This window comes from Glycine max, chromosome 1 (genome assembly GCF_000004515.6).
Source record: "Glycine max cultivar Williams 82 chromosome 1, Glycine_max_v4.0, whole genome shotgun sequence".
Classification (NCBI taxonomy): domain Eukaryota; kingdom Viridiplantae; phylum Streptophyta; class Magnoliopsida; order Fabales; family Fabaceae; genus Glycine; species Glycine max.
Genome location: NC_016088.4, coordinates 37494657 through 37522649, shown reverse-complemented (window position 1 = coordinate 37522649; position 27993 = coordinate 37494657). Strand labels below are relative to the sequence as shown.

The 27993-nt window shown below is 32.4% G+C and overlaps 1 protein-coding gene and 2 pseudogenes across 1 annotated transcript; all 3 read left to right on the top strand.

Moving 5' to 3' along the window:
• Window positions 1-924: 924 nt before the first annotated feature.
• LOC100792259 (laccase-7) lies at window positions 925-12925 on the top strand. Its single transcript, XM_026129567.1, is given in 17 exon segments — window positions 925-928; window positions 1040-1107; window positions 1209-1360; window positions 2202-2446; window positions 3325-3453; window positions 3785-3814; window positions 3817-3883; window positions 4355-4532; window positions 5466-5594; window positions 5680-5853; window positions 7863-8091; window positions 8604-8830; window positions 9101-9328; window positions 9407-9523; window positions 11221-11313; window positions 11316-11718; window positions 12795-12925. Coding segments are annotated over 17 exon segments (2604 nt in total).
• Window positions 12926-17144: 4219 nt separating this feature from the next.
• LOC112998047 (uncharacterized) lies at window positions 17145-17230 on the top strand (annotated as a pseudogene).
• A 7883-nt stretch (window positions 17231-25113) lies between these two features.
• LOC100791736 (laccase-7-like) lies at window positions 25114-27249 on the top strand (annotated as a pseudogene).
• Window positions 27250-27993: the final 744 nt, after the last annotated feature.

Sequence of the window (27993 nt, the reverse complement as noted above, 5' to 3'; positions counted from 1 at the left end):
GGGTTTCACGAGAGCCAAAGGAAAAATCGCTTTTAAAGCCCGCAAATGACAACCATTCAATTCTAAGGCAATTTTATAAAAATCATCATAGAAGGATAGTTTTTAAGACGGGTTTTGTACAATCACCTTTGTTTAACGATCTCGTATTTACAAAAATTGCTATCGTGTAACATTCTAAGACGGTTTCATATAATTATCTTAAAATGTGCATCGTAAAATATAACTTTTTTAATAATGAGCACATGTAATTGTTAGACATACATGTTTAGTGTTTTTTTTTTTTTATACAAATTTTACATTAGCTGTTGATAGTGTAACACAACTCTCTTTTTGATATCCGAGCTTAGGAGCTTAGAAAATTACAAGACTAAAATATTTTTCTGATTAATTATTTAAAAAAGTAGTAACGAATACATCTATAATTTTACTTACTGGCTAATATTTATCACTTCTTTTTCTGAATAACTATTCAAAAGAATAACGCCATAGACACAAAAGTAAATGATTTGTGGTAAGGAAAAAGCACTTCTCATTCAAAATTCCCTATTAGGTCAAAATTGCAAGCTATTGACGAATCGTAATTTTTCTTCCCAGCTTGTGTACATTTTTACGTTCATTGCTTCATAGCAACTTTGCATCCTCCTCCTAATACGGCGAAAATTCAATTGCTTCTACCCAAACCCTTTCAAAAATTTCCAACCATATATACCTAAATTGCGCTATTTTTGAAATATCAAATCCCAGGTGTTATATATATATATATATATATATATATATATATATATATATATTATAATTTTGCTCAGGTTTAACAAGTATGCTGATTATATGGATGACTGAAAAAGCTTATAAAGATTGTTGCTCGGAGTCTTTCCCTCTAATTTTTCTCTCTAAACTCTTTATATTCAAAAGGTGTCTTACAATATGTGTATATATATATATATATATATATATATATGACTCATTCATTTCTCGGGACAACATAGATCAACAAACATTTCTTCATTTCATTAAAGTACAATTTTTGTGTTTTCTCTAGCATGGACTTTTGCTCTTGTGCTAGCTTCTTCGTTGGCTCATGCTGCGGTTGTGGAACACACTTTCAATGTACATATGAGCTTCGTTTCGTTTTTCTCCTTTTCATGGGATAATCAATCAAAGTTCGAATTATATTCACTAATTAAAATCTTATGTTGTTATATATATAGGTGGAGGACATTTCTGTGCAACGTTTGTGTCGTCAACAACCGATCACTGCCGTTAATGGAACCCTGCAAGGACCAACAATTAACGCTCGAGAGGGTGATACTATTGTCGTTTACGTATTCAACAAGTCACCCTATAATCTTACTCTTCATTGGTAAAAATTTTCTCCTCCTTTTCGATAATTAAATAAAACCTATAGAAATTAAGCAGTGCTACGGTGAAACTATTATTAAAATTCAATTTTTTTGGGGGTGCTGAAACACAACACGGTTTGACCTTAAGAAATAAATATATGCATTTTTTTACCGTCCAATTTCATTCCTAAAATCAAAAGTCTTTTTATTAATTAAAAGAACAAAAATCAAAATTATTATTTTATAAAATAACCCCTATAAGTTGACCAACCCTCACACTTATCTGTTAATATTTAGGAAATTCAGTCTTAAGTGTTTTAGTAAATTACAAAGTTGAAACAAAATCGCATGCTTTTGAAATTTTAGAAGAAAAAAAAGTAAACTGTTATCATTACACAAATAATACATAAACATGTTTATTCGTTCAGTCCACTTGTAAATGATGAAATGTAATAAGTATTTTGTGCTTTGTACAAATAATTGAAATTAAGATAAATTTATAAAGTATATGTTGAAAAAATGTTTAACGTTATAATATATATATATATATATATATATATATATTAAAAATAAAAATGACTTTTGTGGGTATAATAAACAGCCAAACAAAATTTATATAAAAAACCAAAGCAATTAATTAAAAAATATAAGCATGTGAGAATTGGGTACGGAGATTAAAGAAAGCTTAGCATGAAAAGGAAAAAAAAAAAAGAAGTTTAGAGCGATTGTTAACATTTGAGAATGGTTAAGTCTTGTATCTTAAGAGAAAAGTACTACTAAAATACTAGTATGATATTATCTCATTTCCAAGAATGTAATCTTTTTTTCTTTTTGTGAATTATCTTTGGTTTTATTATGCAGGCACGGAATTATTCAATTTTTAACACCGTGGTCAGACGGTCCTGAATTTGTAACTCAATGCCCAATACCTTCTGGTGGCAGTTACACATATAAATTTAACCTAACAGGACAAGAAGGGACACTTTGGTGGCATGCACACTCGTCTTTTCTGCGTGCTACGGTCTATGGTGCTCTTTTAATTCGGCCTCGACTTGGACACTCCTACCCTTTTCCTAAAGTTTATCAAGAAGTCCCCATAATTATTGGTAGTTTTTGTCATATATATATATATATATATATATATATATATATATATATATATATATATATATTATCTTTTCTGAATCATTACCAAGTTTTACATGTTATTTGACTGCTTAAATAAATACGTATAACGCAGGCATGTATATCAGAAGAATTCTCTGCTAAGTATGATTGTTTAATATAGTGTTAATTACCATAAAATATATTTACATGAACATTTAATGAGATTGGAATGCATTATCTAGTCATCATATTTTTTTAAGAAACCGAATCAAGTCTTCATTTAATTCACCAAAAGTAACCAAGATATTCATTAATATATACTCCCTCGTTTTTCATTATAAAAGCTAAATAAAAAATATAATTATCAATAAGTCATTAATTTAACGGGTATTAAGATCTCCTATTTGAGTCTTGTAGATGAAAAACATGATAACCAAAAATAAAAAATAAAAAAGTGGTTTAGTACTTATTATTAGCTAGATACAATCCAAAAATTGCCTCATACATTGATTTTTTTTATAACAAAAGTACCTGTAGTTAAAGTTAACTACTATAGAATGACTGTTTTAAAATCACAATTCATTAATGTTTGTTAGTTTTACTTATATGGATGATTTTGAAAAGAGAATCAATGCTCACAGGGATAGTTTTGAAAGAAAAAAAAAATCATTTTAAAACAAATTTAATACTCTCAATTAAATTAAATAATTTTCTGAATTCCATTACAAAATGTGTTATTATGATTTCTCATCCGGTGAATTACCTTTATGTGCATGTGATAAATTAGGTATGTAGTAGTACCTAATTATTGACATTAATGATTTATTTGAGGCAATTAACAAAAGGCCTTGATTCTGAAAACCATCATTAATTGCAGGAGAGTGGTGGAATGCTAATGTTGTAGAGGTTGAGCACAATGCAACAGAATCCCAAACGGCGCCAATCCCCTCAGCTGCGTATACAATTAACGGTTTACCCGGCTATTTCTGCAACTGCTCTGAAAGTCGTAAGCCCTTGTCCATCGATAATTCAACTCTACAATATATCATCAAATCCTCAACAAATAATTTGGCTCATCTTGTATTGGACAAGAAATCACTAAATGTTCAAATGTTATATGCTTAATTTTTAATTTATTTAAAAATTAGGCAAGTCTTACTATATTGAGATTAATTAGTCGTGATTATATAATCTTGGACTATAGTCTATATATAATAATAATAATAATAATAATAATAATAATAATAATAATAATAATAATAATAATAATAATAATAATAACCTTTTTACATTAGACTGTTACTAATATTTCACTTTAGACCACGTCACAAATTTAGAAATGTACCAGCTTAAAGTTAAGCAAGGAAAACCAATTTGCTACGCATTATCAATGCTGCACTCAATGAGCAACACTTCTTCAAAATGGCCAATCAAACATCAAGGCCGGCTTAAGGCCAAAACAAGGGATTTAGGCTAAAAAACAAGGGATTTAAGTATTAATATACCTCAAAAATAATTTATTGTAAAATTATATTTAAAAATAAATTTTAATTAAAATATTATAAGTAACTGTTAATTTTTTTTATTGGTGTCGTAAATAACAATTAATAAGTAACAATTCTTCACCAATATCATAGCTTTGTTTAGAAAAAAGAGATTTAATAGTTAATAGCTAAAGAAATCCAATTTTTTTTTATTCTATTCCTATTCGATTCTAATTCTGTCTTCTTTATTGAAACTAATTACTTACAACAATTTAATCGATAATTTTGCATCACAAAAAATCTAAAAAATTAATTTTAAATAAAACAATGATAATTTTAATAAAATATTTTATGAGTAAATAAAAGGTCTCATTCTTAAATTTGCTTTAAGTCTTTCAAGTCTTTGAGCCGCCCCTGCCACACATTCACAATGGTAGCCATCGATGCTCTCTACACTCAACACTACAAAATTGACGTTGTAGTGCTTGCTCCAGGCCAAACCGTTGATGTCCTCTTTAGCATAAATCAACCTGTGGGTTCTTATTACATGGCATTCACTCCGTACCATTCTGCCCCACGCATCCGAAGACAACTGTTTGGGGTACCCAACATTTTTGCTGAGGCACCTAACAGTTTTCATAAAGTCTGAAAATACCCTTATGGGTATTTTTGGTGGTTATAAATGGTAGCACTGTTTTTTCGTTTCTGCATCACCTTTTTTCTGTGAAATCTCACTCACTTAATGTAACTTGCTTCCGTTAAGGTCGTTTTCGAAGCATATTTGGTCTCCGGTGGTGTACGAGCATTGTTCAAGAGTATACGGTGAAGTTGGGTCGCTTTTCGTCGCTAGAGAATAAGAGGTATGCAAAAAAAATTTAGGAACATACGGATTGGCAATACGTGTGTTCATACGGATCAACAATCCGTATCTTCATACGAATTGCTTAGTTTTTAATTTTATTTTTTAAATTGAAATTTAAATATTGTGAATTATATATTTACTTTTTTTTGTAGTGTAATTTTTTTGTAATAGTTTTAGTAATTTTAGAAATTTTGATTTGGTGATATTATTTTATAGTGGTATAAAAAAATGTATTTAGTAATTAGAATGGTAAAAAAATGCTAATATATATATATATATATATATATATATATATATATATATATATATATATATAAACTTTTAAAAATTGCTAAAACTAACATTAGATTGCTTAAAAATTAATTTACTAATGATTAATAATTAAGCAAATTTATATGACAATGATTATGTATTTACATGTTTAATTGAATTATGTATTTTAATGTTTATTACAATGATTAATAATTAAACAAACTTGATATTTTATTGAATGACTTATTTATTAGATTTGTGTGACATTTTAATGAAAATGTGTAGTAAAAATGTAGTTTGTGGTTATATGATGTACAATACATGTTTATTTTATTTTAGTATACAACTATATTTGTGTTGATAACAAATGAGGTGATAGTATAATTTTTTGTCATTGAATTTGTTAAATGTTTTATGAAGATGGATGAAGAACAATGGATGTATGATAGTATCATGTCTGAAGAAGTTGATATGAATGTTGAAAATGAGAAAGATGCTGGCGTTAAAGTAGAACACGTTGATTGCTCTGATGCCTTTAATACTTCTCAGGTATTTGTAATTTGTTGTTGTTGCTATAGTAATTATATTACATAGATATTTATTGATGTCAGACCTTATTTGAATTGTGTTATAGTTGTTTGCTAGTCGTGATGAAGTTTTACAATGGGTTCGATCGGTGACTCATGACATTGAATTTATTGCCGTGATAATGAGGTCAGACACCAATATTGGTGTTCGAGGAAGGGTCTCATTTTTGTTGATAGCTTGCGAAAGGAGTGGTGAGTATAGGCCTAAGAAGAATGATTTGGTAAAAACATGCACTAACACTAGAAAATGTGGATGCCCGTTTGAGTTGCGTGCGAAGCCAATTTTGGGAGAAGAAAGATGGATGATGAAGTTAATTTGTGGGGTTCACAATCACGAAATGATAAAGTCATTAGTTAGGCATCCGTATGTAGGTCGATTGGCAAAGGATGAGAAGATTGTTGTTGTCGATATGACGAAGTCCATGGTGAAGCCAAAAAATATTTTCTTGACATTGAAGGAGCACAATGCCAACAGTTATACAACAACCAAACAAATTTACAATGTCAGACATGCTTACCGTTCTTCCATAAGAGGGAGTAACATCGAAATGCAACAACTCATGATGCTGCTTGATCGAGATCAATATATTCACTGGCATAGGATGAAGGATGATAATGTTGTACGTGACTTGTTCTGGATTCATCTTGATGCAGTAAAGTTAACCAATTCTTGTAATTTGGTTTTTTTGATCGACAGTACATACAAAACAAATAGGTACAAACTGTCGTTGCTTGATATTGTTGGTGTTACACCAACAGGAATGACATTCTCTGATGCTTTTTCTTACTTGGAAGGAGAACATTGTTGATCGCTAGCCGGGATACTACTTATTTGTGTGGACGCAAAATCTACCGGCAAGTGCACCGGGTCGTCAAGTAAATAATTAAAACGATGTGAACCGAGTATCGAACTTAGGGAACTTGTTCATTTGGTAAAGGTTTGTTCAATAAGCAAGAATTTGCAACCAGAAATCATGATTGTGAATGAAAGTAAAAGTATGTTCTATTCTGATTACAAAGCAATAAACGTGAGCAAGTAAGTGTGAAAACAGATATCTAAAGGCATTGGATCCTTTTACTGAGCAAATTGATGCAATTAAGGATGTTTCTCTAATTAAAGATGTTTCTGTGTTCTATGCTGAAGGCTCAAGTACTAAACACCGATGTCTCGTGAGTTTAGCCTAATTCTAATTAAACTTCGTTTGCAGATGTCTCTTGTTGAACTTAGCTTAATTGAACAGCTTTATGATCACAACATAATAAAAACTAAATTACCGCACTCTGTGTCCAAACATACGGTAACCTAATATTGCTCTATCAAGTTCTAAGGAGACAATACATCTTTCAATGCTAAAGCCCCTAATAGTATACACATATGGGTGATCAAGCCACAAGCATGCAATAATAAAGTACTGATAGAAACAATGAACACATAAAACAACCTTAATTAGATATGGAAAAAGTTTACATCAATTACTCGGCAAGAATCCCCAAACTGAGGATTTAGTCTTCCATAGCAAGGAAGCTCCTTTTACAATGAAGAAGAGGAATTAAGAGAAATTGCATGCTTACAAAGGAGTGGGGATGTCTCCTCCCCTCTAGGAATCTCACAATCACTCAAAAACTCATAAATCTTCCTAAAAGATCAAAACTTGGCTTCTTTGCTCTGTTCTTTGCCTCTGTGTATTTCACTCTTCAAGCTCTGACGGCTATTCAACGCTCTCTTCATACCTCTTTTTCTCTTTTGTTATTCCAGGCTTAAAAAGGGCTCACTAAACTCAACGTCACGCTTAGCGCGAGTAAGTGAAGTTTCGCTTAGCGCCAAACTCACGCTAAGCCTGGAAGGTGACAAATGACTCGCTGATGACGCGCTGAGCACGTGCCTATGTGACAGATTCCCTTCTAGATTCCTCCTATCCGCTAAGCGCGTTGATGTCTCGCTTAGTGGATGACACTCGCTAAGCGCATTGAGCTCGCTTAGCGAGACATCAACTTTAGCACTTCTTCAAAATAACTCATTTTTGCCTGAAATTGAAGAGAAATTGAGATTAATTCCATACACAAGGCTTCTACTGAGCACAAATAAAAACAAGGCAAAATTTATTTACAATCCTACAAAAAGAACCATAAATTGGGGAAAATATATACATTTTGTAAAAATTTTCTATACAAAAGTTAGTCATATAAGACGACTAACAAACATCTTAATAATGTTGTTTGGGCTCTATAGCGATTTCGAGGTCTTTTCATTAGAGTTGATGCACTCCCTGGGGTTATTGTCACCAACAGAGATTTGTCTTTGATGAATGCAGTGAAAATTGTATTCCCGGATGCTACGAACTTGCTGTGTCAATTTTACATTGACAAGAATGTGAAGGCGAAGTGCAAAACCCTACTTGCTCAAAAGAATGCATGGGATTATGTGATGGAGGCTTGGGGGAGTTTAGTTAATTGTCCATGTGAGAGTTCTTTTGATGAGTACCTTAAAAACTTTGAAATGGCTTGCTTTCCGTGACCTATGTTTGTGGACTATGTGTGTCAAACATGGGTGAATCCGCACAAAGAAAAATTTGTGAAAGCATGGACCAACAAAGTGATGCATCTAGGAAATACAACCACTAACAGGTATCAATATTGTTTTTTGTTTGTGTTAATTTGTTTAAGTGTTGACTTAAATGAAAATGTTGCGGTTGTTTATATGTTGTTGTATATTTCATTTATAGGGTTGAGAGTGCTCATTGGTCATTAAAGAGATTCCTACAAAACTCTCTTGGTGACATATGCAGTGTTTGGGAAGCAATGAACAATATGATGACACTTCAACACACCCATATTATAGCATCTTTTGAGACAAGCACGCATGTGGTTGGACATGTGTTTAAAGTTACCTTGTACAAAAAACTACTTGACATGGTATCAAGATACGCTTTAAATGAAATTGCTGTTGAGTATGAGCGTGTACCTTATGCAGGCAAAAACCCTTCATGTTGTGGATGTGTCATGAGGAGTACCCACGGTCTTCCATGTGCATGTGAGTTGTCTAAATATGTTGTTAGCTCCATACCACTAGAGATAATCCATATTTTTTGGCAGAGACTTAGTTTTTCAGATCAAGAGCTATGTGAGGCACATGTGACCATAACTGAGGAGATGGAAACTATATCGAAACGCTTTGAGCAGCTTGATGTTTGTGGCAAAGTACATTTAAAGACAAAGCTGTGAGAAATTGCTTACCTGATATGAACTCCATGTGTCCAGCTCCAGAAAAGGTGAAGACCAAGGGTTCTCCAAAAAAAAAAACTGTTGACCAAGCTACAAAAGTCAACAAAACGTGATCCATCTTATTGGTAGTATGTTGATGCGTTACACTCTGTGCAAAATAATAATTCTTTAGTTAAACGTAGTGCATCATCATGTGAGGAACCAATACAGAGATGAAATATTCCAATGTTGGATCAATTTCATCAGTGCATCAAGGATTCTATTGAAAATATTATTGATGTCAAAGTGGATGATAACTGTGGTTATCGGGCAATAGCTACCTTATTGGGTATGGGTGAAGAATCGTGGTCATTGGTGCGCAACCATCTACATAAAGAATTGATAAGCTGGTTGGAAGAGTATATCAACCTGGTTGGTGACATAGAGAGATTTGAGGAATTAAAGTATTCTCTACTTGTTGACAGATTATCTATGGTATGTAAGTTCATTGTTATGTCACTTTTTCTTAAAATAACATTTAAGTAATCACTATTTGTTGTCTTTTACATGTAGGTTACCAAGAACAAGTGGATGAATATTACGGATATGAGATATGTCATTGCTTCACGATACAACGAGATCGTTGTTCCTCTTTCACGACAACAATGCATGACATTTTTTCTCTTAGAAGTAAGCCGCCACCAGATTCTTCTGTGCATAGCATAATATGCATTGGTCATGTGTACGGAAATCATTTTGTACATGTAATTGCATAATTATGATGTTAGTATAAGTAGTGACATTGTAGTTAGCTATCTTACATTCAATTTATTTGTCGTTATGTAATAGGTTTTTTTATGAGACCATTGTCCTTTACCACCATTGGCATTGTTGTAGAATACACATTGTCATTCTCAAGCAAAGTAGTGGCCCACTCCGTACATAGGTAGAATGCAGCGTTGCACAAATTTGTATATGCTGAAAACCAAATTTGTTGATATAGGTGAACAATGAACATAAAATATGTTATTACCACTGATGTTTGTGTAAATAATTATTTTGTTGACATTCATATTTTTGTTGATAATTTTGTAAATAATAATTTATTTTCAGTCATTATTTTTAAAAGTTAGGAAATAATTAAGTACTTTGAAAATAATAAACATACGGTTTCATTAGCTAATGGACACAAATTTAAACATTTCATTAACTTCAACATAGTTGAAACAAACAAAAAATGCATGAAAAACTACAATTAACTGATACTAATTTTGCATTGAATCATGTTGCGACCGAGGTATGTCATCTTCCATTTTGATTACCTGTTTACTAAAAACAACTAAAATTTCTATTGGGCCAAATTGTTTTCAGTAGTTAGACTGTACTAAGACCTTTAGCACGTCATCGTCAGTTTTCAACTCAATAATTTCAAATTTGATAACTTTGTCTGAATACTCATAATGACCTGATTGTCGAAAAAACAAGCATCTTGCCATTTGTTGGTACACCCAGTATAACAGGAAAATATCAGTTTTGTCCTTTCGTAAGTCCAATACGGATTGACAATCCATATTAGGCCCAGAGGATTTTATTAACCAACTGAGCTAATAGACCAATTATGATGTAGAATAATTAATGTCGCTTATAATACTAAACTTTCTAATGTATATTTAATGCACATGTAAATTTACATAATAAATTTTGTGATAATTAATTTTTATCTAATAATTAATTTGTTTACATATATAAATTATAAATAAAAATAATAGGTTTAATAAAAATTTACATGTAAAAAAATACCAAATTTATTTAATTATGAATTGTTGTAATAAACATCTAAATACATCATTTAATTAAATATCATATTTGTTTAATTTTCAATCACTGTAATAAACATCCAAATACATCATTCAATTAAATACCAAATTTATTTAACTATTAATTACTGTAATAAACATCTAAATACAACATCCAATTAAATATCAATTTTTTTTTAATTATCAAATTTTGTTAATAAAATAATGTATAAAAAAATAATAAAAAATTATAATTTTTTTTAAAAATCAAAACATATGAATTGACAATCCGTATGGTCATACAGATTGACAATCCGTATGGCCATACAGATTGACAATCCGTATGGTTGATACAGTGAAGTTTGGTGATTTTTCGTCGCTAGAGAAGAAGAAATGGGTATTAAAAAAAATTCAAAACATACAGATTGTCAATCCAAAATTAATTCTTGCTAGGATCCGTATGAGGCTTACAAATTAGCAATCCGTATGAGCCTACGGATTACCAATCCATATTGGACTTATGAAAGGGCAAAACCGACGTTTCCCTGTTATGCTGGGTGTACCAACAAAACTGCTGGGTGCGCCTAGCAGTTCCCTTGCAAAAATGTTTCAACACCAAATGGTTGCTCGGAAACGCAACCTCCACTCTTTGCTAGCAAGAACGAGTCCTTTGTGTTGCCTGGGGAAAAGGGTTACCAATGCTTGAGGCATTCTAGAACAATAATGTTAACGGAGTGTACACTAGAGATTTTCCAAATCAGCCTTCAATTGTGTTTGACTATACCGACCCAAACATAACGGGCACTATAGATAATGCCTTCAAAATCGCACCTACATCAACGAAGGTAAAGACATTGAAGTTCAATTCAACAATTGAGATTGTTTTTCAAAGCACGACCATCGTTTCTGCAAAGAATCACCCGATTCACATTCATGGCTTCAATTTTCATGTTTTGGCTCAAGGGTTTGGGAATTAGAATGCCACTAGAGATGAGCCCAAGTTCAATTTTGTCAACCCTCAAATATTTAACACGATTTCTGTGCCCGTCGGAGGATGGTCCGTCGTTAGATTCCAAGCAAATAATCTAGGTTCGTTAATTTCTTCTATAAAATAATTAAGAGTGCGTTTGGAAAGAGAATTTTAACTGAGGAAAGTAATTTATCAGAGAATTTAAATTTCTTTAATCTAAAATTCATTATTTGGATGTTTTTTTTTATGAAGAATTTAAATTTTTGAAATTTTAAAACAAAATTTTGAATAATTAAAAACGTGGAATTTTAATTTCCTTCTAAAAGGTGAGAAATTGAAATTCTCTTCTTGATAGAAGAATCTTCCAAAACATTCGCATATTTCCTTTATCACCTTCATCCTTTTTTCTACCTGAAAGTTCTCAAAATCTCGTTCTCGAACTCGGGACTTTTCCCTCACATCGATGATCCTTTTCTTCAAGAAACATCGTTTGAGCTCGCAGAGCGTCGATTGGGTGCAGACGTAGGAGATACATAGAACTGCACCCAATAGTCAAGGGAGCAGTCATCGCTGACCATCACGCGACAGAGGTGCTTGTCGGCGCGGAGAACCTGGGTCATGCCTTGTGTCGTTGACTAAATGTTGTAGTCGGGTGTAGTGGTGTATGTCGTCGTGTCTCAGTTCCACTGTGACTCCTCATGCTGCATCAGTATTCTTCTCTCTAGAATCACACCAATCATATTTTCTCTTCTTTTTGTATTCATTTTCTTTCAGCCTCACAATTTTAACTTTTTTTATCCAAACACAAAATTTTGAAAATAAAAAAAGTTCAATTGAAATATTTGAAATTCTTAGAATTTTTAAATTTCCTCATCCAAACACACTCTAAACTAAATTTAACTTCAAATATCATATTATAAATATATTTTTTTGTATGGAATGCTTGGGATAGAAAGTCCCAAGAAGAAAGTTTTTGTAAATCTTTAAGGAAAAGAGTACCAATTACACCAGCCAATAAAATGCTATTAAGAAAAGAAGGATAGAGTTATAGAAATAAAATAACTTGGTATTTCCCCTGGACGGACAATCCATGTTTGGCAAGTTTATCTGCAACTTATCATATAATATTATATGTGTTAATTTTAATTAATATCTTCTATTCATTAATTAAATAAATATGATTGTGTGTACGCAGGTGTTTGGCTTGTGCATTGCCATTTAGAAACTCATTTGCCATGGGGGCTAGCCATGGCTTTCGAGGTTGAAAATGGGCCCAGTCCTTCATTTTCAGGGCCTCCGCCACCATCTGATCTTCCTAAGTGCTGAGCGCACGCCATAAATTCATGAACTATTCCTTACAGTTTTACACTAAATTCTTTTATAGATTGGTTAATGTTTATAGACATACATACTTTCGTAATGTGGATATTTCTAATATAATTTGTTTGATTGAGAAAAATAAGATGTAATAAAGGACGAAAGCTAGGCTATATATATTCTTTCAACCATGTGACTTGATAGCCAATTGTACTCTGTCAAATAACACATGTTAATTTGTCATTATAATTTTTTTATTTTCTCGAATGCTGGCCTGTCTTATCTTTCTCTTAGATAAGATACTTCTTACCGACATAATTAATGCTTATTTAAGTCATAACTGTAAAAATCTAATTTCAGATAATTTTTCTCAAATTCAGTAGTTTTTTTATATATGGACAAATTCAAACAGAATTTATAATAATATACATATTATTCAACCAACTGACTTATTTCATCAATTCCTACTGTTGTTGTGTTGTCAACTACTACAAATTTATTAGCTATTAGCTAGCTATATTTTTTTCCCTATAGAATTTTAAATATTTAATAAAAGTTTGAAAACTTGTCTCAACATCATAAATATACGGCCATCATGCGCACTGTTTGTACCAAAAAATTACCCATAATCATTATATAAAATTTCCTATAAATACGAGTTACTGCTATATATTATAGTCAACTAGAAAAATTAATTGAATATAATATATGAGTTATTATAATTTTTTTATATTTTTTAATTTTTATTAATAAAAAATATATTATAGTGCACTAGGTTAATAGAATAAATAAATATTTTAAATAAGACTTCAAAAAAATGGAACAAATATTTATATTAGAACCTTAAACTTCTCAACTTTAATTAAGACTATCAAAATATATAGGAGTATTATGATATATTTGTCAATAATATAGATCAAGATGTTCTTAACCAAGCTTTTCATTACAGGACATACAGCTTATTAACCAAGCTTTTCATTACAGTACATACAGCTTATTAACCAAGCTTGACACGTCTGCGTGTACGTACAACGCGCTTTCCTAAATTACAACTTGATTCTGTTATGACTTATAAAATTTTAACTGTAAAAGTTCCCTAAATTTGAAATCATGATAAATTATTAGTAGTATATAAGTATAAATAAGTGTTCTCATGCAACCTTAAGACATATTGTTTGACTTTAAATATGGTCACAAATTTGAGCCTTTGTTCATACTTTTTGGAACGAGATAAATATAAAAATTTGTATAAGTATTTAATTTATTAATTCAAATGTATTTTTTACCTTTAGTTAAACTCTTCTCACCCTAAACTTTACTTTAACCAAAAGAAAATAAGGGTCATGTTCTTTTAATTTAATCCGCGGGCATAGTCAGAGTCAGATTCTCATCAATCACAGTCAAAATTTCCGGTTAGATGATCAAAACAAGTTATTGACTAAGTGTTATTCTTTCCCCCCATTGTAGATCTTTCTGATGGCGAACCTAAACAATCATATTTAGCATGATAATGATAATTAATTTCCTTCTTCATTGTAGAGAAAATTCAAATTGTAATGTCAAGACCACGTTGCAATATCATAATTGCATATACTACAAAAACACGTAATCGTGCTAACGTGAAGTCTGAAGTCTCAGGGGTCTCTATATAGACTCTAAATTTTTGCTTCTTAATTTGCTTGATTTATTTCATTTATGACTCGCGTTCTTCTACATGAATCTTTGTGTGTTTCCTTTGGCCTGGGATTTTGCTCTTTTGCTAGCATGTTCCTTGATTTCTGCTGCTGTTGTGGAACACACTTTCAATGTATTGGCTCCTTCATTCTACTCATTTACTTTTAATATATATAACATAGATAGATAGAGAGATAGATAAATACAATCATTGCATTGTTGTTATTACACCATGAAACGTTTTATGTTTTCTCTAGCTTGGGCTTTTGCACTTATACTAGCTACTATCTTCATTGGCCCATGCTGCGTCTGCGAAACACACTTTTTTTTTTTTTTTTTTTAACTTGGCTATCTTCGGCTCTCCGGTCAATCTTAATCTTATTTTCACAAGTTTTTCAGACCATTACTTAAAACTCTTCATTCTTTTTTGTTTTTTTTCCTTTAATTAGTTATTAGTTACAAATTAATTATAAATTATAAATTATTTTTTATTATAAATTATATTGTGATAAATTAATTAAAAATTATTTGTTTGTAGCCAATTATAATTAATAATATTGCTAATATTTTGATGATAAGAACTAAAAAAAGAATTAAAATATAAAATATAAAAACTAAAAAATTTACTTTTAAATTATTGGAACTAAAAGAGAATTAAAATATAAATTATAAGAACTAAAAAAATTATATTCAAACTATAAAGACTAAAAATTATGAATGATGAAACTATAAAAAATAAATAAATAATTAAATATTTTTTAAATTACCATAATTAAAATTTTAACTCTCGAGTGAAATCTTAATTATTTTCATAAACTTCAGTTCAAGTTTAATCACGTTTAAAACCCTTTATCATTCTCTAGTTTTTCTTCTCCCTTTCATGGGCTAATCAAATTAAGTTTGAAATATATTCACTAATTAAAATCTCATGTTATAAATAGGTGGCGGACATTACTGTGCAGCGTTTGTGTCGTCAACAACTAATCACTGCCGCCAATAGAACCCTGCCAGGACCAACAATTAACGCTCGAGAAGGTGATACTGTTGTCGTTCACGTATTCAACAAGTCACCCTACAATCTTACTATTCATTGGTATACCTTTTCTCCTCCATCGATCATATCAATAATGAAATAACATTAAATCATATAAAAAAGCATGTGCTACGATAAAAAAGAAACTATTATAAAAAAACACAACACGGTTTTGAATACAAGAATTAATTATATATTATTGATTTATGTTATCTGCTTCATAGGTTTATATGCATTTCTTTTATCATCCAATTTCATTCCAAGAAGCAAAAGAGTTTCTTTTTTTAAATCAAAAGTCGACCATCCCTCTCACTTATCTTTTAATATTTAGGAAAGTGTTTTCCTAAATATATATATATATATATATATATATATATATATATATATATAATTAAAAAATTTAAAAATACTTTTTGAGTATAATGATTAAACACCAAAGCAGTTATTTAAAAAATATAAGCATATGAGAATTATGGAAATTAAAGAAAGTTTAACATAAAAGAAGATTTTTTTAAAAGCAATGTTTATTAACATTTGAGAATGGTCTTTTTTTATTTATGGGAAAAATACAAAGAAACAAAACCTAAGGAATCCTAAAGGAGGAATTTGAGAGAGGTTAAGTCCTGTGTCTTGAGAGAAAAATAATATAATATGGAATTATCTCAATTCTAAGAATACGGTCTTTATCTTTAATTACTAGTAGTATATAGGATGGAATTTTCTATATGTAAAACTAAATTTGGATTCATTTGACAATAATATTATGCAGGCACGGAATTCTTCAATTTTTAACTATGTGGTCACACTTACTACAATAATGACCATTTTACGACACACAAACTACGACGGTTAAAAAAAAAACATCGTTGAAAGATACACGGTAACAGTGTAGTAATTTTAAAGAATGTATACAATGATGGTTATTGAATAACCATTTTTAATAGCGAGTTTAAGGAGTACAACGACAGGTTGACAAAGACCGTCGTAGTTGTATTGGTAGTACAAAGATAGTTTTTTCCTTTTGACTGTCTTTGAATAAGCTTACTTATTATTCCCAAAATCACTAATAATTAAGTAGCTTCCTCTCCGTTGCGCTCGCGTAACCTTCTTCTGTTCATTGTTGTCCAACTTCTGGATTCCCTCGACTGTTTGAATTCAATGACTCCCTCAAAACCACCCGCACTCTCTGACTCAAGCTTTGACTAGGCCCTTTGTCTCTTGAATCTCTGCGAAGTAACGCCAAAGCAGTTCATCTGTGAAGTCTCCGTCAAAGGTGTCTATGTAGGTAAGAACCCCTGTCCGTCAAGTTTTTGTTTTCCTTCGATGTGGTTGAATCTAGTTTGTTCTTAGTCGAAAGGGTGTCTATTTGTTGTTTTCTGGAACCGAGTGAAGAGATCGAGTTAAGCTTAATGGGAATGTGAGATATCTTCGTTTCGTTAAGGTAGCACCTGGTTTGTAGCAAGTCCACTTCGGTGAATCTAATTAACAAAAATATATACCCCAAGCAACGATAAAAAACATGTCCCTTCGGGGACATCCGAGGAAATTGAAAGCATGGCCCTTGCGCAAGGATGACACGCTTTTATCAAGAAATGGTCCAATTTATTTTTCCCCATGTTCCTTCTTTCAATATTTTCAGGCATGGGTCAGGTTAAGATTCATAGGCTCAAATTGAAAGCCTTCTTTGTCTAACAACAATTAAAGATACACAATAAATCCTTTTCTGCAGCAAAATGTAGAATGCGAAAACATAAAATTTTATACTTGTTATAGGCATACGAGTAAGCATGAAAAGAGGGACATGCCCTTTAGGCTTGGTTTACAGCCTTCTATTAGAATCGAAGCTTTGGTTTTATTGAACATGTTTTGTAGGATTTTCTCTGCAAAGGTAGCTGAGTTATCTCTATAGTAAGTGTTCACTTTGAAAACATATTTATTCATTTATGTGCCTCTTCTTTTGTCCATTTCATGTAAATAGTAATGGTAAAAGAAAAAAAAAAGAAAAATCTCATCACCCATTAATTAAACCTTTTCCTATTGCCTATTTGATGTTTTCCTACCCAATTTTAAATTCTGAAAACATAGTATTTGTATGTTCTACATATGATAGAAAGTTGGATAATTTCATTTTAGTGAATTCCAATCATGAAAAGTGAAAAGAACTTCATAAACAAGTAGCACAAAGAAGCTGATATTGGCAGGGAAGAGAATGAGGAACATGGGACGGAGAATGGAAGTTAAAAAGCTTCCAATTCTAATAGAAATATTTTGCAAAATGCAGATGATCCCTTTTAAAGTTAACTTTTGACATACCATGACCAGTGATAGGTGTTTTGCAGAGTTTCTTACAAATTTAAGCTTCCCTCCTTGGAGATATAATGTGCCTTAAGAGTTGTATACACTATGGCTCTCCTATCCTCCTCCACCTGTCATTGTAGCGTTAGGGAGTTGCATTACAAGATAAACTTTGGCAATAAAAACTGAGATATGTATAAAAATATATTTATATGCTACCATCCATTCTGGACTAGTTTAACTTGGTAGAAAATGACACTCATATACAAGATCTCCCATCACCCACGATTTTGTTAGCTACTGGATGTTAGAAAATGTTTTTTGAAGTCATGGACTTGCATTTATGTAATTAAAAAATTGTTGGATTAAGTGGCCTCGGAATAATTAAGAAGGGGGGGTTTAATTAATTATGAACGTGTCTTGACTAATTAAAAATTTCCTTCTTAAGATACCTGCTCTGATACCACTTGTTGGATCAAGTGGCCTCGGAATAATTAAGAAGGGGGGTTGAATTAATTATGAACGTGTCTTGACTAATTAAAAATTTCCTTCTTAATGTTACTAGATTCAATTAGGCTTTACTACTAAGTTATGAGAAAGTAAAGAACAAAAAAAATAACTTAGACAAAAGTAAAGCGGAAATAAAAGTACACAGTGGAAAAGTAAAAAGTGTAGGGAAGAAGAAGACAAACATAAGATTTATACTGGTTCGACAACAACCCGTGCCTACATTCAGTCCCCAAGCAACCACCGGTTCTTGAGATTTCCAATAACCTTATAAAATCCTTTACAAGCAAAGATCCACAAGGGATGTACGCTCCCTTGTTCTCTTTGAACAACCAAGTGGATGTACGCTCCACTTGAACTGATCCACAAGAGATGTACCCTCTCTTGTTCTCAGTATCACAACCCAAGTAGATGTACGCTCCAATGTGATAAGACAAAGAATTATCAGGCGGTTAGTCCCTTGAATCTTCGTAAGGGGAAACAAAAGATATCTCAGACGGTTAGTCCTTTGAAATCTTTTTTCAAGAGGAAGAAGGGAAGAAACAAAAGAATTCTCAGACTGTTAGTCCTTTAAATCTTTTGACAAGAGAGAAGGAATGAAAAAAAAAAGAATAGCACAAGTTTTTGATCAATGAACTTTTCTTGAAAGAGAAAGTATTGAACAAAAACTTTTTAGAAAGATGAAGGAAATCTGTTAAGCATAAAAGGAAATCAGTCTCTATAAATTCGTGTCATGGTCACATATTTATAATCATTTGATGACTCAAATAAAAGTTTGTGACTCTTGACAATTTCTTTAAAACTGGTCACTTTAAGAGTTGTGATTTTTGTGAAAACTAGTCACTTAACAAGTTGTGACTTTTGAAAAAATCTTCAGAAACAAGTAATCGATTACCATCATAGTGTAATCCATTACACATCAACAGATATGACTCTTCATGTTTAAATTTGAAAATCAAAACATTTAGAAACACTGGTAATCGATTTCAAGTATTGTGTAATTGATTACATAAGTTTGAAATGATTTGAAAAAGTTTTATCACAAGTTGTGACTCTTGAAATTTGAAATCTAATGTTTTAAAACATTGGTAATCGATTACATGATTATGGTAATCGATTACAGCTTTGTAAAATCAGTTTTGAAAACAATGCTGGCTACTGGTAATCGATTACTGCCTTCTGGTAATCGATTACCAGAAAGTAAAACTCTTTGGTAAAAGATTTTTCTTTTTGAAAAAATTCTTGTGTTATTCAATGTTTTGAAAAACTCTTTTAATACTTATCTTGATTGAGTCTTCTCTTGATTCTTGAATCTTGATCTTGATTATTCTTGAATCTTGAATCTTGAATCTTGATCTTGATTCTTTGGAACTTGCTTGACTCTCTTGATTCTTTGGCATCATCAAAATAATCTTGGAAGGCATTGTTTCCATAATCTTCTCCTTTTTTATGATGACAATCCTGAAATCAAAAGGATACATATAAGTTTTGTTCTACCGTCATTCATCTCTTTCTCCCCCTTTCTTTTTAAATTTATGCTTAATTTAAAAGCTTTGAAAATAGAATATCTTGATTTCAAAAATACCCATTTTCTCTCCCCCTTTGGCAACATCAAAAAGGCCAAAGTGCGTAAAAACATACATGAATAATTCTAAAAACATACATACAACACAATACCAAATGTAATTACATACCACTAGACATATATATCATAAAAAATAATTAAGTTTTAACACACATAACCATAAACAACCAAAAAGCAAGTAAATATAATCATCATGTTCAGTCATACTAAGCAAATATAAGAAATACTAAGTGTTCAAATGTCATTAACATATAGCCAAATACAAGGCTTTAGAAACAAAATACTAATAATAATAGTAATGTCTAAACTGATGGTGGTGGTGGAGGTAAATCAAAGCAGTTGCGAATGATGGTGACATCTTCTTCAACCTTTGCAATCCTTGAGTTCATCTCCTCGAATCGTGTGTCCACTTGACGTTCCAAGGAGTCAAACCTCTCACCAATATAGGTTTGAAGTCCATCAAACCTGTCCAAAATACTCTGATGGAGAGAAGAGTCTCCTTCAACCGGTAAGTGTCCTTCATCATCATTTGGTTGAGCACCCTTTTTTACCCAAGAGCTATCACGCTCTTTGTGGTAAGCAAAGGAGGCAACCACAACAGCACCGATCAAGAAAGATCTCTTGATTGGAACATAAGGTTCAGAATCAAGATGGATGTTAAAATGTTGAAGGAACAAAGTAACTAAGTGAGGATAGGGCAAAGGAGCATTTAATCGCAATGCCTTATGCATGCGATACCAAACTAGATGTGCCCAATCAATTTGTCGCTGGTATGAAAGGCCCACATGACTATTAGATCTTCTTCAGAAACCTGTGCAAGGTTTGAAGATCTAGGAAGTAGGATATGAACAATTAGATAAAGAAGGATGCGGCTTTCAAGAGCCAATGAACCGGCAAGTAGCCTTCGGGTCATATCCGCTTGGTTGGTGCAAACCAATCGGCAAGCATCAAAAATAGAAAAAACAAATTTCCAATCATCATCCAGTGCACCTTCAAATGGTACACCTTTGCTAGACAATTGGGTCAAATCATAGAAGAGGGATTGGTCAATGACCATTTTTATCCCAAAGACCTCAGAAATCAAGGTACTCTCTTGAATTTCAAGGTTAGAATAAAAAGCTTTTACCAATTCAGAATACACAGGCAGTTTTAAAGACATAAAAGGAATGGGATTTGAGTTCTGAAATGCTTGAATGCATTCGAAACTCTCATCATAAAGAAATCCATATCTATGAACTTAGGGTCAATGATAGAACGAGAGGAGAAGAGGTTTGTGTACCGTGTATGTTTTTCTTTCGATGAGAACAATGAGGAGGAGGAAATGGAGGAAGGAATTGGAGTATCCTGAGCCTCGGAGTGTCGTTGGCTTCTACTCGAAGAACCCTTGCGCTTCTTCAATGGTTCTGCCATTTGAGAGACTTATTTGAAATTTCAATCGGTTGAAATGAAAGAGAATGAAAAAAGATGAATTTTGGGCTTTGTGGGACGTGATTTGCATAAGAAATGAGTAAGTTATGGCAGAAAGAAAATTTGGGAATAAGGGTTTCGCGAGAGAGACGAAATTGCAGTTTCGTGAATTCTAAAATTTGAATTTATAAGCACCAGGGACGTGTTGTAATCGATTACATCTTTTGGTAATCGATTACACTTAGCCTGCCTTGCTGTAATCGATTACACATTGTGGTAATCAATTACCAGAGAGCATTTTAGGAGAACTAAGTGCTGAATGAATTCTTAGGGTGAAAGGATTTGAAATGGGGTCAAAATACTTTATATCTAAAAACTCTTATATGAAAATAAATATATATAACATAATAGATTTTTGAAAAAGCTTTATGAATGACTTCTAAGCAAGTAATTCACATATCATACTAAAAATCATGCAAGAATCACAGGCACTATCAAGTATTTGTTTTAATAATAAACTTCATGCTTCGAGAAAGAAAATAACTCAATCAAACATATAAGCACATACTCATAATAGCAATCAATCAAGACAAAAAAATAAAATTTTGTTAGTCATCATATAAACAAGTTAATTGAAAGTAAAGTTTCAACCAACTTAATTTAAAAGAGAATGGTTTTGATGCTACCCTTTTCATGATTTAAGTGCTTAGATCTTCAAAGATGGAAGTCAGACTTTTGCTTTTTGCTTAATCTTCTTGAGAGATGTTCTCATCACTCTCGTAGTCCTTGGATAGAAGGTTGATCTCCTTCTCCGAACCATCGGATGAGTCATTGTCATCCCAAGCAATATACGCCTTCTTGGATCTTCTTTCTTCATGGCTTTTCTTCTCATTCTTTTCTGGCCATGATTCATTTATGGGGCAGTGTGCCTTTATGTAAAAAGGTCAATTACACTTATAGCATTTAAGTGTTGGGGAACCTTCTTGAGATCTCTTCCCATTGTCGAAGTTATGACGTCTCTCCATTCTTCTATTTTTGACGAATTTATGAAACTTCTTCACAAAGAGTGAGAAGTCCTCTTCATCATCAGATTCTTCTTCTTCTTCTTCTTGCATTGAGGAGGAGGCTTTAAGTGCTATGCTTCTTTTCCTTTTGTCGGTCTCTTCATTTTGGTTGAGACGTTGAAGTTCCATTTCATGTTCCTGCAGTTTGCCAAAAAGAGTGGCAAGAGACATAGAAGAAAGATCTTTACTTTCAGAAATGGCAGTTACCTTGGGCTGCCATTCCCTACTTAAGCATCTCAAAACTTTATTAATTAAATATTCATTAGAAACATATACATCTCTAATCACTCCACAGCTAAAAGCTCTCAATTACCCGTCAAGTACTCAAATTTATCTATATTAGTAATAATGAATAAATACAATTATAATGCCGCAAATCATGTCTCGGCAGATCAAAATTTGTTCCACATCTGCCAGGCAATGTTTAGCATCGTTCTCGTTTAAGGCAAGTACATTGGAATGTTTATTGGATTGACCAATAAGAATTGTGAGAGTGGCTTCCAATTGGGGGCAACATATCACATTAGCCAGAAATGGCGCAAAAACTTCCCAGCAATCAATTGCTGTCACACTTATCAAACTTTTAGCAGTAGTAAAGTTCAAAGTGCAAAGTCCTGCAAGATACACGGATAAGATAGTAAGAGAAAGGGGGAGAGAACATCCAAATTCAAGCATTTGAAACCCCAAAAAAAACCAAAGTCGTCTTGCAGGACCTTGAAGATGATTACTGCTATGGGATTCAAGTGTACCTACACCAAAACACAAATAAGAGAGTATCTTTCCCTTTGTGTACACATTTCTTCCTCTTGCTTACTCATTTAGCATAAGTTATCAAACAAGGAATTACATACAAAAAATTACAAACATTGTTGTGTTAAAGAGTTAAGAGTAATAGCAGCCGCAGTTCAAGCATGTGGATGTGATGTGAGAACATATCCCATAGTTAAAAGGTACTTAAGCATGGAAAGTAAAATTGAAACAATTCCAAAACCCTAACCCTGGCTGCAGCTGTCACAACTAAACCTTCTCAATTCTCATCATATTGAACATCAGAAATTAGAAACTAGCAATAGCAAGCACGAAACTAGAGAAAATACTGCTATGGGTGTGCTATGAAAAACTATACCCGTAAAGATTACTTGCTTGTTGACATTGCAAATCATCAAATATCCTGAACCACAAAATGCAGAGCAGCATATGCCATCATAATTAGCACTGCTAGCACCCAAGCAGTACACTATCCTAAAAGGAAAAATCACTACAAAAGGAAGAAAAATAGAAAAAGGGAGAGACTAGTACATGAAGAGAGACCAAACTCTTACAGATCCATCTTCCGGACCAGATACAGTGCGAGTCATCTTCGGAAGGGAGACCTCAGTGACTGAGGAAGGTCTTCAGAGGTGTTCTTTGAGGCTAGATAGGGAGCGCGAGAGTCTTGTTCGTGGCTAGCTACCGCGCGCGAAAGTGTTGTTGGAGGGTAAAGGCTAGGGTTCGACGCACGTGACTGTTGCTCGTGGCACGTGAGTCTAATGCTGCGCCAACCACGTCAGTGCTGACAACACAAACGTTGTCGAATATATGATTCACTAATTCAAAGACGGGTTTCTACATCACCGTCTTTATTTCTTATTTTTATAATTACCAAATTGCCACCGCTTATTATACAACATCGTTTTAGGTGGACCGATGTTGTTACTGTGTCGTAAAAACCAATATTTTTAGTAGTGACTCTTTGAGGATTCACCTAGTGAGTGTGGTGGTGGGGCCGCCACTGTGAGATATGGGCTAATCTCTAAGTGACACTCACGAAACAAGATACAAGCGCAAGGCCGTGTAACGCGCTACCATTGATTAGAACCTAATTGAACACCAATATTGTAGGGGTTGTGTACTAAAGTCCGGTTAAAGAATATGTAGTTCAAGACAATCAAGTCACTACATTTTTCTCGGATGGAAGTTCATAAAAACTAGGTATAAGACTCAAACCCGAAAGGTTCCTTATACCGAAATACAATATCACATGCTCTTTCTCTTATGTTTTTATACAAATTATCTGTCAGAAAATATATTTTAAAACTTTAAATTATGTGGAGGAATGTTGGTAAATATTTGTGTTTTAATTTAAAATTTATAAATATATATTAATTCTATTTTATAAAATAAAATATTTATTTTAGATTTTCTTAAGATTTTGTTTTAATGAGTCAACTAGTTTGTTAGATTTGTTTTGACAACTGTATGTTAGTTTCCAACGGTCATATTTCCAACGATCATATTTTGTTTGTTGCTTAAGGTGACCTGTGTCTATATATTCTCTTTCCTCCTTTCTAAGAACATGAACATGACAGAGCTACAGTCTCATCCCTTTCTCCCAAAATTTTCTATTTCTTCTCTTATAAAATAATTTATTTCTTGAGAGTAAGAGCATTGGTATTCATAAGGTTTGGGGATCCTTTCGCTGCACACGATCGGAACCAACGGGTTGTCGTATCTTGCGAGAGGAGCGCAATCAATATTTCTTACGCGTGCAGTGGGGCGCTTTCTCTCTAAGGATAACGTTTACGCGCTTCAACCCAGGCTATATCTTTCTTCCCCTAATTTATTTTTTTTCCTTGTGCTTATTATATGTTATAATGCATTATTCATGTGCTGTCAATTAAATTTATTTTATTACTGTTATTTTGTTATTTAATTCAAAACTGTGCATCTTCTTCGTATTTATTTTCTTTCATTTTTTATTTTATTTTTCAACATATCAATGCTTGAAGCGTTTTTCTGGAACGATGTTACTAGGGTGTACACTAGAGATTTTCCAGATCAGCCTCCAGCTGTGTTTTGACTATACCATTGACTATACCAACCCAAACATAACAACGTCGCCAGATACACCTCGTGAATTCCTAATCGCACCTAAATCAACGAAGGTGAAAACGTTGAAGTTCAATTCAACAGTTGAGATAGTACTTCAAAACACAGCCATACGTCATTGCCGCAGAGAATCACCCTATTCACATTCATGGCTTCAATTTCCATGTTTTGGCTCAAGGATTTGGGAATTACAATGCCACTAGAGATGAGCCCAAGTTCAATTTTGTGAATCCTCAAATACGTAACACAATTTCTGTGCCGGTTGGAGGATGGTACGTCATTAGATTCCAAGCAAATAATCCAGGTTGGTTAATTTCTTCACTAAAATAATTAAGAATTAAATATGAGTAGCTTATGCATTGATCGTGTAAAGTATGTTTACATTTATATCCTATCATAAGTTAATATTTATGATAAATTTTTTACTTTAAAATAATTATTTTATAAGTCATACATTTCACCGTTTCTTATTGATTAAAATTCCTACATTGATAAGAGCATATAAATTAAACTTATTAAATATATCTTTATTCCATCCAAATAAGATAATGTTCACTATTACTTCTTTAAAATATTTTTTTGGGTGTTCATTTATATATGAAAAAGATAGTGTATATACTGATAATTGTGATTTTTACAATTAATTGATAATATATTTTTTTTTACATTAATAATACATAAATTAAGCTCTTTATGGAAATATATTTTATAAGATCCCTATTTTATATAAATTAATTTTTTTTAAAAAAAGTATAGATTATAAAAGAGATTAAGCTATTACTTTTATATATTCATAAAGATTACAAATGTATTTAACCCAATAATTGAATTAAATTAAATTTCAAATCATCAAATATTATGTTCGTTAATTAATTTTTTCTACCCATTGAACGTGCATGATTGTGCAGGTGTTTGGCTTGTGCATTGCCATTTGGAAACACATTTGCCGTGGGGACTAGCCATGGCTTTCGAGGTTGAGAATGGCCCTTCAACCAGGGTGCCTCCGCCACCAGCTGATCTTCCTAAGTTTTGAACGTATGCCATATATACGTTCATGAACTATGGACATTACATTTTTTGAGTAAAAAAAATTATAAATTAGTTTTGTTGATACACATACTTTCATAATGTGGATTTCTAATATCATTTGTTTGATTGAGAAAAATAAAGTTCAATAAAGGACGAAACAGGCTGTTCTTTCAACCGTGTGACTTGATAGCCACTTCTCTAAAATAACAGGTTAATTTTTTTTTATGTTGTCTTAATGTTTTTTCATCTTAATCCTTTTGGTTTATCAAGGAAAAATCGAGAGATAAATAAAGTCTGATCAAAGATTATTTCTGTCAAGAATCGAACTAAGATACTACTCGATCAATTCAACCTAACTTCAATACATTAATCATTTATGTTCAATGAGTTAATTAATTATTTTTGCTTTAGATAACATGGTTCTTACCGACATAATATTTCCAAGATTATTGGCCTGATTTAGGGATGAAACAAAAAGTCTTTATCTTATGCAGGTAAGTTAGAGTTGATCAGAGCGGTTATTCAAGGAATTGTGAATTTTTAGATGGGGATTTTTTCTTTGCCGCAATCTGTTCTGGACCGGATCAACGCTTCGTGCCGTAATTTTCTGTGGGGCAAAGCGGATATTGGCAAAAACAAGCCCTTAGTTGCTTGGTCAGTAGTTAGTTCTCCGAAAAAAAAAGGGGGTTTAGGCCTTTTTAATCTCAAGGATTGGAACCTTGCGCTTCTTTCCCATATCCTGTGGGACTTTCATTGTAAGAAAGATTCTCTATGGGTTCGGTGGGTTCACCATTACTATTTCAGAGGAAGCGATGTGTGGAATTACAATACTTCTTCATCAGATTCAGTTTTGATAAAGAAAATCATTCAAATAAGAGACTTTATTATCTCTAAAGAGCTAAGTACGGAAGAGGCCAAAAAGAGGATTCAATCTTGGAGCATCAATGAACAATTGCTTGTTGGCAAAGTCTATGAATACATTAGAGGTGTCAAGCCTACTGTTAGTTGGTGTTCTGTTATATGGAACCCAGCAATCCCCCCTAAGATGTCTTTCATTTTGTGGCTTGCTAAAAGGAATCGGCTGCTTACTCTTGACAAAGTTGTTTTTTTGAACAAGGGTTCCCTCTGCCCTTTATGTTCAAATGAGCCTGAGTCAAATGCTCATTTGTTCTTTTCTTGCAGGAAATCTCTCCAAGTTTGGGCTCACATTCGTGATTTGGCTCCTTTCCGCAGGCGTTTCACTTCTTTACAGCGCATTACTGACTCTTTAATTAGGGGAAGATCCACATCAGGTGTTCAAGGAAAATTACGTTGTCTGGCTATAGCAATTACAGTCTACTGTATTTGGCTGTCTAGGAACAAGCTGATTTTTGAAGATTATCAATTTTCTGTAATAGAGGTTATTAGCAAGATTAAGTTTCTTATGTATAGACAAGCGCACCTGTTGCATTTGTTTTAGCATCTTGATATAAGTCTTCTTGTAATAGGAAGACTTTTGATTTTCTTTAACTGCGGGATATGCCCCGTTTATTATTGTATCATTTTGGGTTTAATATAATTTACATTTTTTCCAAAAAAAATATTCACTCAATAAAATTTACCTATAATATATGTA